Source organism: Scomber scombrus, chromosome 21 (assembly GCF_963691925.1).
Source record: "Scomber scombrus chromosome 21, fScoSco1.1, whole genome shotgun sequence".
In the NCBI taxonomy this organism is placed as follows: Eukaryota; Metazoa; Chordata; class Actinopteri; order Scombriformes; family Scombridae; genus Scomber; species Scomber scombrus.
The window spans coordinates 12,021,183-12,033,195 of record NC_084990.1 but is presented as its reverse complement, the minus strand read 5'-3'; the positions used below and the strand labels follow the sequence as shown (position 1 = coordinate 12,033,195).

The 12,013-nt window shown below is 40.2% G+C and overlaps 1 protein-coding gene across 1 annotated transcript; it reads left to right on the top strand.

Annotated features, from left to right (window-relative positions):
* The first annotated feature begins 5,823 nt into the window (after positions 1-5,823).
* Positions 5,824-11,697, top strand: si:dkey-94f20.4 (synembryn-A). The gene is made up of 13 exons (XM_062442893.1): positions 5,824-6,228; positions 6,326-6,373; positions 6,784-6,801; positions 6,914-7,003; positions 7,093-7,697; positions 8,205-8,340; positions 8,461-8,649; positions 8,880-8,974; positions 9,269-9,419; positions 9,571-9,666; positions 9,769-9,913; positions 10,721-10,997; positions 11,540-11,697. The coding sequence occupies exons 1-13, from the start codon at positions 5,965-5,967 to the stop codon at positions 11,676-11,678; spliced, it is 2,253 nt and encodes a 750-aa protein (XP_062298877.1). The 5' UTR covers positions 5,824-5,964; the 3' UTR covers positions 11,679-11,697.
* The last annotated feature ends 316 nt before the right edge of the window (positions 11,698-12,013 follow it).

Sequence of the window (12,013 nt, the reverse complement as noted above, 5' to 3'; positions counted from 1 at the left end):
ATGTGTGGTATCAGAGGCGGGGAAGTTGTACAGAAAATGCTCTTGACCACTGATGACACACATTTTAACACCACTGTATCAGACAGACAACACAAGACATTCGAGTTTGAGCAACAAGCAGTTGTGAGTCTAAAAATATCCCACGCTCAGGCCAGGATTATCCACAGGACAAGTAGGGCAGATGTCTCTCGCTGCACAAATCAATACACCGTTATGCAAGTTATGCAATTCATTTTCAGCAACTTTAATCAGCATTTAAATATTTATTATACAATACATTTCAATATGGAAGGATTTCAAAATTTTTATAAAAAGTAATAGGATTAAGCATTTCACACAGTATACAAACACGCACATTCTTTGTTCTTACAGAGCATATTAAGTACCAGTCAGTCACAACATACAGAAAGATTTGGTTTTAAATAAATTGAGACCGTTGTTCAGAGCTCTCTGTCTTGTTAGTCCATACATTTTAGTCTGTGATTCCTCTCCGCTCTATCTGCCATATCCCTGCGGGTCGTTGGCCTTTTTCGACTCATCCTTTCCATTTGTTTTACTGATGTGATATAAAGTGTTGGCCAGGTTGTGGAGCTGGCATGTCCCGAGCTGGCATCCACGCTGAGGTGCGCGCCTTGGACGTAGTTTCACTGCCATGCTGTGGGTGATGAAAAAGAAAATTCAGGATTTCACAAAAGTAATCTCCAATTTTCAAATAAATATTCCCTACAATTGAGGTAGTGCTAACAGCCATGATTAGTACATGGAACTCAATAATTACTTTAATTCATCAAAAAGAGAAAGCTGATTTTAATTAGATTACAGTATTTATTTCTGCATTGATGCTGCATCACTAGGCTACTGCCGACTGCTCCTTGTGATCTGCATTTGCATTAAGACATGTCATAACACAGGCAGGCAAGTGAAAACACTTGCCTGCCTGTACAAGAAACTTTTCCTTCCTTTTTAGCACAGCAGCAATGTTGTTTCCTATTTACAGCCACTCATAGCTGTTAATTTTACCTGACTTTCGCTGCATCCATGTCTAGATGTTTGTCTTCTGAACGATACGGGATGATCTTCAGCAATAGAGTTTGCTGCTCCTGTGTGTCCTCTGACCTTTTCACCCCCGAAGCCTGAACAGTGTCCTCTGTGAGGACAGTGGCTGCGTCTGACCTGTGGGTCCAACAGAAAAAGGTATTGCTTAAAATGCAGTTTATGAACCAAAAATGTCAGTTTTACAATAATATAGGGTGAAAACACTTACATATAGTCTAGTTGTTTGTTTATTTCTAAATGTATATATTACTCTTAAGGCATAGATGTTTTCCTATTCCATTTACAGATTAGTATAGGTCAAACAAAATGGTTACTGTTAGTATTTCTTTTCTCTCATTGGCTGTATATTTACTGACCTGTGAGTTGGTCTGAGTGGGGAGGCAGCAATCAAAGGCACAGTCAGCAGCAACAGAACAGCTATCTCCATACCGCACTGACCTGTGGCAGAGAAAGAACAGGTGATGCTGAGGAAACATACTATCATCTTCACAATGAATATAAAGATATAAGATTTTGTGACAGTAAATTATGCTCTTCAAAACAGCATGAATCAGATCCAGGATAAAACTTACGACCAAGAAAAATGTAAAAATCTGCTGTGGCTTTTTGAGTAAACCGTCAGTCCAGAGGTGCTGGTGTAGTCTCTTGCCGATTGTTGGATGCCCCTGACCACTTCTGGTCCTTTATAGGGTGAAGGCAGGGTGAGGGGGTGTGTCTATAATGTAGTCATTATTTTTGGCAGACCGACTCCCACGCAATTAATCAGTTATGGTGGCAGTTTTATCCTCTATTTACAAGATCTATGATATTAACATAAACAAGTTTTAAACAACAGCGTCCGAAAACAACATTGTACCTATACTTGAAGCGACCTTGTACGTCCAGTAGTGTTTACATTGATTCTTATGTTCACTCTTTGCCCCCCCCTCATCCACATCCTCCATCCATCCCTCTCCTCTCCCACTCCACTTGCTGCTCAGCAATTGTTTCAGAAATCGTTCTTTCATTTCCATCACCTGCAGGAAGCCCGCAGAGCCCAAAATAACCCCAATTCTCCTCCAGGCTTTTCTTTATCGCCCCATTTTTCCTGTGCCTTTTTCCCTTGAGTCACTGTTGCCGTCACCATGTTTATTCCTGAAGTGTCCTTCACTCACACACACACACCCCCGCCCCCACCTTTATACAGTGCTTCAAAAACAACTTGTTTTCAAAGATGATAAATCCTATTTTATAGATATTCAGATGATATTTTATCAGAATAGGTTCATAGCTTTATTAGCTCACCTAGAAATCCCCACAGAAGAGAATTGTGAAAAAAATCAAGCACACTTTCACAGCCACATACCAGTATCTCTCTAGGAAATGATTCCAAATGTATTAATCTTTCATTAATACAGTACAGTAAGTCCATGGGGAACTAATGTCATGTTTAATGTTTTCAAATTTCCACACTCTGTTTCTCCCAGCCCCTCTCCACATCTCCTACTCACAACTTCCACCACCCCTCGTGAGTCTATTGTGTACTCTTCCTGTGAATAACATCTGGTCAGGTTGAGTGGCCATAGTAGTTCACTGAGTCATCACTGGCGCGCGTGCACGCAAGAGCATTCGCAGTCAAATGATAAGCAACCTTTTGTTTTTATGTATGATTAAGTGTGGATTACACCGGGTGTTGTTTTATGAATAATTTCCCTCTAAAAGGTTACAACTACCATGACGGCAGAGTTGACGTGACCAAAGTAAGCATAGCCTGTAAACCTGCTGCTACCTAGCTTTGAGTCAGTTGTAATGAAACATTTTAATCCCAAATAAATGCATTTTAAGCAAACGTTGTCACAAATGTTGTCATATATTGATTCCAGTCGGTAGGTTGTTATGGCCTTTTTATAAGGTCAATGCGATTTGAAAGAAATTATGAATCCTAGAGTATGTGTAAGTACCATTTTTGTCATTTAAAAAAAAAGACAAATACATCAATAAAATGATTATTATATTGTAATATTATATTACAACACGTAAAAACCTTAAAAAATCAACACAAACAAACAAGAATAAAAGTCAACAGCAATGACATCAGCTCTGAAGGCCTAGCAAAGCAGTGCTTTGAGCTAAATGCTAACACTAGCATGGCAGCTTGCTATCTGCCATCTTAGTTTAGCATGTTAACATTCGCTTATTAGCACTGAACAAAAAGTAGGCTGACGCTGCTGGGAATATATTTAGTTTTGCAGGTATTTGGTCAGAAATTTTGACCTGATGATGACACTATGTGAAAAGACTAAGGGATCATGAGAGGCATTATGATTCATTCTGACGGGCATGAATGCCTGAAGTAAATCTGCCAAAACCACAAATGTCAACCACATGCTGGCACCAGAAGGAGTCAGAGATCTTAAAAGTTGTTATGCCTCATTATATGAGAACAAGGAAGGTCTGTACAATTTTTTATGTGCAATCTAATAATTGAGATATTTCAGCCTCCACCAACCAACCAGAGAGCTGTGCCGCTAGCATGCCTAGAAATAAGAGCAAAAGAGAATGAATACATATGGGTGACAAATAAAAGAAACAACATAAATTGTCTTAGTAGTGTGTTGGGCCTCCAAGAGTCAGCAGATCAGCTTCAGTGTGCCCTGACACTGGTGTTAATTGGGTTGAGATCTGGTGACTGTGAAGGCAATAGCATATGATTCAAACCATTCAGTAACCCCTAACATCCTATGGACGGGAGCACTGTCATCCTGGAAGAGACCACTCCCAACAGGATAGAAATGTTTCATCATAGGATAAAGGTGAACAACTTTGTATTGATTTGCAGTGACCCTTCCCTCTGAGGGTACAAGTGGACCCAAACCATGCCAGCAAAATACACCTGACAGCATATCAGAGTGAGCCACCAGATCCCCTCACTGTAAGAGTTAAGCACCAGTTAAGACCAGTACCGGTACTTCCTTTAATTTGTCATCTGCCTGTATATAAATTAGCGCCTGAAAACAATAGTATTTTATTCTTAAACTCACTCCATGCCTGACAAACAGCCATACTATCTGGTGCAAAATAAACAGACATGCACAATAACAAAAACGCAGAGAGCCATACGTAACAGAATCTCAATACAGTAAATTGACTCTCCAAAGCTTTATAGAGGTTAATGGAGTTTAGGCTACATGCAGCATATTGTGTCCCAAGTGTTATAACAGCAAGTCACGATGTACTCTGTGTGTGAATAATTCAAGTGGATATTCCTGAATTTCATGCGTCAGTGACAATTGTCGTTTCCTTCCACTGGTTTTCAACGTCACAGAGGGTCAACAGTCTCTCGCAGCTCTGACTGGGTGACATCTTACATCTCAAGTCTCTTAATTCATCTTGAAGGAATATGCTTTTACTTCAATGAGAGCACTCTGTCATGTCTCCTCTGACTTTTCTCCCGCTATCGCTGACGTACTGTGCATCCTGTTGTTGTAACCCTGCAGCCACCAGCCGGCCACTAAAGACCCCTGGCCCTGTTTCCTCAACCCACTGGGCACAAGAGTGAGCATCCTGCCAGGAAAGGCTGTCATTCACTTGTACATCACCTTCTCACAGATTTCGCCTCTCAGGGCACGCAAGACACTTTGCAACAGGTGTGCAGACTTCTTTTTTGCTTTCTAGTACACTGATTGTAACAGTGTAGAGTGGGTTGGGAAAATAAAAATATTTGATATGTGAGCCATATTTTTACCATTAATTCAGTTATTCTAAAGTTAACTTCTAATAGAAATATTTTATAATTCACATATTATTAACTGTAATAATAATAAACTCTATTCAGTAGCAGGGAAGCGGTTATGAAAATAGCTCCATCTTGTGGAAGCATACACAAATAGCATCATAATACATAAAGACCAATTTGTAACTCTTTTCATTTTGGAATGATTTTTCTGAATAAAACATATTTTTAAGTTGTAAAAATACTAATGCCATCTTAGCAGACTCTGCAGATAAATTTATCAGCAATGTTTTTCACATTGAATCCAGCACAGTTATGTAACAGAGAGGGGAGGTACAAACAAAATCTTAATGGTTATTTTAGTGATTCCTGAGCTATTAGGAGATTTGAGTGAAAGCTTGTGTTAAAGCTGGAAAAAGAGAGAGAGAGAGAGAGAGCGCTGTGCAGCACCAGTCTAGAAAACCTGTAAAAGGTTAGAGGGTCAACACAGAGAGATATAAGCTCAGAGTCCATTAGTGGATTATAAACTCCATGGCCCCTGCATCTCTCTTGGATTAAAGAGAGCGAGAGAGAGAAGGTTAGGCTGAGTACATCAGGGAGACTGTAGAAGCAAGTGAATTGAGCAAATTGAACGGCAGAACACTGTGCGTATGTGTATAAAGATACACTGGGAAGCAAGCTGAAGCAAATTTGAAGCTGAGACAGCACCTTGAGTTGGCAGGGTAATTGAAACACACTTTTAGTTTGTCAACTGGCTGAAAAAGTGAACTGCACAAGGTAAGTGTAGACAAACAAGGAGTTAACCTCTTGTAATCTGCCTGGAATTGTTTTTATGTGTATGTAGAATAGATCTCAATATATATAATTGTCATGTGCTTAGATGCAGATTTGGATTTCATTAACAAAGGAGCATTTATCAATGTTGTGTAGTTGTGATGATGGCAGTATGAGTAGATTATTAAATGTATATCATTCCTGATCTTTAAATTAACATATTTAAATATTAAGGTTTTAATTTATTGTATTTTCATATTTTGAGTGCATTATCGACAAGGCACAAAATTAGCACCAGCCACCAAATAGATGCTGGTAAAATATGCAATTAGCTGATAGATTTGCTTCACTCACCAGCCAAAAAAACAATGTAACCCTTTTGAGCGCCTGGTAAAATTTGCTAACCATTTGGCTAGTGGACCATGAAATTTGCACCCTTTTTTTTTGTTTCTCTGTTTTTATTAATGCATAACCCTTTTTACCACCATTCTCAGCATTATTGTTGCGTAACTTTAATTTTTATTATGGCCAGAATGATTATTCCTTTTTGTGCGTGTGTGTGTGTGTGTGTATATTTGTGCGTGTGTGCAGGAGGCATGGATATAGACGTGGAAGGGATTATCCAGTGCATCAGGCAGGGGAATGAGAACGGTGTTCAGACACAGCTGCAGGAATTCAACAAAGAGGTAACACCACATGTACAATCGCACATATTTGTGTCTGGATGATACGCTGCTGCTCGTGACAATTTCAGACTGTTTCATCTTCGTATCTCTCCTCCAGTATGCCCAGTGCTTCTTCTTTGATACAGAGGAGAGGGATCGAAGGAAAGTAAGTTTTTTTTTATGTAGCTGCATCCGCCAACTGGGAGAAAGTTTACTGTCACATCCCTGTCTTACCTGTGTTCTATATAAACCCCACCTTCCTTTCCACATCACCCGACTTCAACCCCCAACCTCCTCCTCCTCACTCTACCCCTCCCCACACCTCCTCCACAGTCTGTTTGTGATTAGTAATTCTGCTGTATCAGTTGTCCCTGATCCTCTCTCCTTGCATGCTCAGGCAGATTGAGCCCAGGCAAAGCGATTGAATCATAAGCATACAGCGTGATAATCTATTCAACACTTTCAGCTGTCTGTTATTTGCAGCCATTGAACAGCATTACAAAAAGGTGTACTCATAGTATTTAATCATTTTCTTCCTGAACTGCTCACTGAAATCACACTGCCTTCCTCCTACAGAAAATAAAACTAGAAGAGGTACTGAATATTTCATATTTATATTTAATATTGCACCCCTAAACTAATTCATAATGTTGGATTTGAAGTATCAAGGATTTAATCACATTTCATATTTGTCTTGGTGTACCAGTTCAGGCAGAATAAAGTGAGAGATTACACTGATTCTGACTCAGACTGTGATGAGTACGACCAGCAGGATCGAGGCGTCATCCTCAGACAGGTACCTGACACCCATCACTTTCTGCTTGGCAAGAGGTGTTTAAAGATCGCTGTTAAACTATATATCTTTTTTTCTGTCCTTGTTCTCAGAGCTTGGGCGTTGTCCTTGTGAGGTTCATTAGAACAGGGGTTAAATGTCGTCTGTTGAGAGTAGCCCTGCGCACCCTGAGGATCCTCTCCAGAGACCAGAAGGTCCTGAGCCCCCTGGTGACCGACACCGCTCTCCTCACTTTAGCCAAACTTGCCGGGCTGACCACAACTGATGCAGGCGACGAAGCCAACGAGTCTGACTCTGAATTCTACGATAACATCATCTCCACTCTCGCTGAGACCAGAGTGTTCCACAGTCGCACTGACGGAGACGACGCTGACATTGAAACCAGCGACCCGATTGACGAGTGTCTTGCCTACGATGACGACGCCAAGAGCGACGTCAGCAACGCCAACAGCGGAGAACTGGACAGCATCAGCTGGGTTGGGAGCCACAGGACCAGCATCAACGAAATGCAGAGAGGCGGCACGCATAACAAGGGGCTGGAACGAGGGAGGAGGGACCGCAGAGAGAGCAAGATGATAGGGAATGAAGAGGAAGAAGAGGAGGAGGGAGAAGAGGCACAGAGAAAAGAGGCCATGAAGGTGTTGTGTAACGTGGTGTACAACAGCACCTGGGCACAGGAGAGGTTCAGTGCTCTCAGGTGGGCTTTGACAAAAACACACATACACACTGTTCTGTTTTGCTGTGGATAATGGTCAAATTTAGACAGTCGGAAGACACTTTAGTGAATTTCCAGCCAAAGGATCAGAAAATCATCTTGTAAATGAAACCATATTATACATTTAGTGGTATACATCAATCGTTGGTGTCAATCCCTAAGAATCCAAGAGTAAAGGCTTATTTTCTCACTGTAGAAAAAACAATAGACATGCCCCAGGATTCACAAGTTATTTTCTTGCCTGGCTCATTATATACACATAGACCCACATTTGATAGAAAGCAACAAGTTCATGCCTGATCTCTGAGGGTAGTTAAAGGTCATTATGAGAACTACAAATCTGCTCTGAAATAGAAATACATATGACAGATTGAAAGTATGACAAATCACAGTGGCACTTTTATATTCACAAATTCTAACTTTTATGGCTCTATTGTTGTGATTAACATATTTCCACACAACTAATCTCCTGTTTTTTGTTGTTGTCAGGCTCATGTGTGGTCTCACAGAGCGTCTGTCCTCCGGCGTTAGTTGCTCATCTCCCTCCAGTGTTCAGTTCTATGAATTACGACTCCTGTTTCTCATTACTGCGCTGCGGTCAGAGCTCAGCACTCAGCTTCAACAGGTAACATCACATTATCACTCACTTACTTATATGTTACAGTATGTAGTTCTGTACCTACACTTCCTCTCAGAGTGAACCGGCTAACATCCTGTCCTCACGCTCAATATTTTCCTCTTCCAGGAAGGCGGTGCATCCATCCTCACAACTTCTCTGGAGAACTGCCTGGAGGTTCGGTGGAAAGATCAGTATGAGTGTGAGCTGGATCCGGCAGGACCTCCTATTTCTCTGGAGGCCTCTCAGTGCGCCATAGAGATCCTCAAAATCCTCTTCAACATCACCTACAGCATCCACAGGCAGGATCCAAGTGAGGTCAGTGACTACCAATCCACAATAAACCAGACAGCCTTCAAGCGTCACAGCATAAAGATAAGACTGTTATCAGTCTTCTATCTCTCTTTGAAGAAATACTATTTTTAAGTTCACTAAAGAATAGATTAAATGAAAATCTCCCCTCCCTTCCACTCTTTCTTATATATTATCAGCCTAAATTATATGTTCAGTGAGAAACGAGCTGTACAATATGATTGAACTCTCTCCAGGATGATGCAGCTCTTTACCGACATCTGGTGGCCATCCTGCGTACTTGCCTCATGAGGAAGTGTTTACTGACAGATGATACTGATGAGCTGCAGGGGTGAGCATGCAACATTGGTTGGATAAAAGAGAAATCACTGTTACAGTCATCTTTAATTACAGTGATGTAGATACATTTGAAGTTAATATACTGTTTGGTTTTTTTTTTTAACGTTGAATTAATGAGGTATTATTCCAGGATTTGCGAAATGTTTACTTCCGCTCACATTTATATTTTTTATATATATATGAATAATTTAATAATTACTGCTTATTGTATTTTTTGAGTTTAACCAAATACTTACATTTTGGGCTACCTCTTAGTGTTCCTGTATTCTTTTCTCCAATCCCACAGTCACTCAGTCAACCTTTTGACAGCGCTTCCTCTTCAGTGTCTCGACGTGCTGCTGATGGTGCCCCCGCAGCCCAACTCAGAACAGTGCCAGGGGGTCAACATGGATTGTGTCCACACCCTGCTGATTTTCATGGAGAGACGTCTGGAGTCGGTAAGCAGAAGAAGGGTTGAAGGATTTGGAAATGCTTGAAGGTCAAGCTAGAATTAAGATTTAAGGATGTTGATATTTTTGAGTTTAAAAGAGACCGTCAGCTAATACTGACATAACTAAAAAGGCTCTTCCTCGTGTGTTTGCTTCTTAGGGTGATAAGGTCAAAGAGAAGCTGACACCAATCCTCAATCTGCTGACAGAGAGCTGCCGGTCCCACAAAGAAACACGCCACTACATCAGGAAACATGTAATATACCCCAAAGACATGAAACATGCAGAAAAAAAACCTACCACATTGTCAGTGCTTAAAATATTAAAATCTACTGAAATAACTCATCCCCTTCATTAGATCCTGCCTCCTCTGAAAGACGTCTCACACAGGCCGGAGGAAGGCTCCACAGTGAAGAGTCGTCTGATTCGTCTCATGACCCACCTGGACACAGACGTCAAACACTGCGCCGCTGACCTCATTTTTGTCCTCTGCAAGGAAAATGGTAAGATCAGATACTATCACTCCCTCTGGATTAATGCAGATAGATTCTATTACAAAGTCCAGTCAGAAAACTGATGAATGATCAGCTCATGACAGTGGATAATGTACTTCACTTTTGTTTTGGTTTGATTTTTTAAATTAGAGGACAGGATAAGAAGCATAAGGATGCAAAAATCTGAACTATTTTGTTCAGCTAAACCTTCTTTATCGTCACATTTTTTTCCCCCTTAAATGGCTTTAAATAATTACCCTTTGAGAAAACCACACATTTACTTAATACATTGCCCAAATTCAGTGTTGGAACAATGTTTTCTGAAATGTTAAATCCTAACAAGCCAAATATTTTTAATAGGCAATGTTACAATTGCTGCTATCAGGGCAAGTACTGAATTAAGGGTCTGAATACTCATTTTTTAATTTTTAATACGTTTGCAAAAATTTCGAAAATCATTGTCATTATTAAACTTGGCATTAACACAAGCAAAAAATGGCAATTTTAGCCTTTTAACATTAAATCTACAAGACAATGAAATGTACAAAAATCAAAGGGGTCTCAATACTTTCTGAATCCACTGTACATCTGATAAATCAACCTGACAGATTTAGGAACTTTAGAAATCAGTTAAAAAAAATTCAGTGTTTTTGAGCAATTTGTCCACAAAAGATTTATAAATCAACTCCCCCCTGGTGTGTCAGTGTGGTGTTAAAAATGGTTTGTACTTGTGCACGGCTTACACACCTGACTGAAAATGACACTTCTTTGTCTCCACCACTCATCCCCCATCACCCCCACCTCTTCTTCTTCCAGTGGGTCGTTTTGTCAAATACACAGGCTACGGTAACGCAGCGGGCCTGCTCGCCACCAGAGGCTTGCTTGGCGGGGGGTCCAGAACCCCCGTCTCTGACGCCCAATACTCCAGCGACTCCGACTCGGACACCGAGGAGTACCGGCAGATGAAAGATCGCATCAATCCTGTGACAGGGCGGGTGGAGGTAGAACAGCCGGACCCCATGGAGGGCATGACGGAGGAGGAGAAGGAGGAGGAGGCCAAGAGGCTGATCATGCTCTTTAACAAGCTGTCCAGGTCAGTGAAACTACAAAAATGTGTCAGCTGTTACAGGAGTGTGTGTAAAAGCATAATTGTAGTAATAAACATGTTTCTTTTAAAAGAGATTTTATTTTGAATTAGAACTGATCTCTTAAAATTATATAAATAATAATGATAATAGTTGATTAAAAAGGCTTTAAAAACAATATATATACATATTTACCATTTCTCTGTTTAACATGTTATCTGTAAGCTTACTGTAATATCAATCCATGTCCAAGAGGGGAAGCTTCATGATAGAGACAACGTTATAAGAAATAGAACTTAACTAGTTTATTTGTATAACTCTTGATCACAGATCATCTCAAAGGGCTTTAACAGTGACAACAGGTTGAAATTAGTAAAATACACCAAGAACAAAAAACAAAAAGAAAAGATGAAAAACAAAGAAAATACAAACATCTTCACAGAGCATCCAGCAGACTTATAGAAGACCAACATTGATAAAGTCAGATAAGATCCATGTTATTACTGATGATTAAATCATCCATGTTTTTGACACCTCATTTGTTTCGTAGAGATAACATTATCCAGCCGATGGGAGTGGACGCAGAGGGGAAGCTGGTCCCGATGGCAGGACTGAGGGAGAACTCCCTTGAGGAGGGGAAGTCTGGGTCAGAGCACGACGGAGAAGCAGACGAAGGACAGAAGGACTAACTTGATCCTAAAGTCTGACAGTGCATAAATATGTGTTGTACATGTATGGACGACATAAAAACAACGTGATGTAGTTTTCACCCAGACCCTAATTTTTGATTTTTTTTTTTCTTCAACTTTGGATTCAGGATAATTATTTATTTAGAGTAAAAATATCACAATGGCTTGAATGAATGAAATTCTTAATTCATAGCAGATTTTGAGAACAAACTGATTTCAACCTAATAACATGATAATATTCTTAAATATTTTAAGTCTTAAAATCTTATGGTGTGTACTGATTAATTGTTTTTGCTTCTGTATATAGTTAGTTTTATTTAATCTTCTCTACAGCT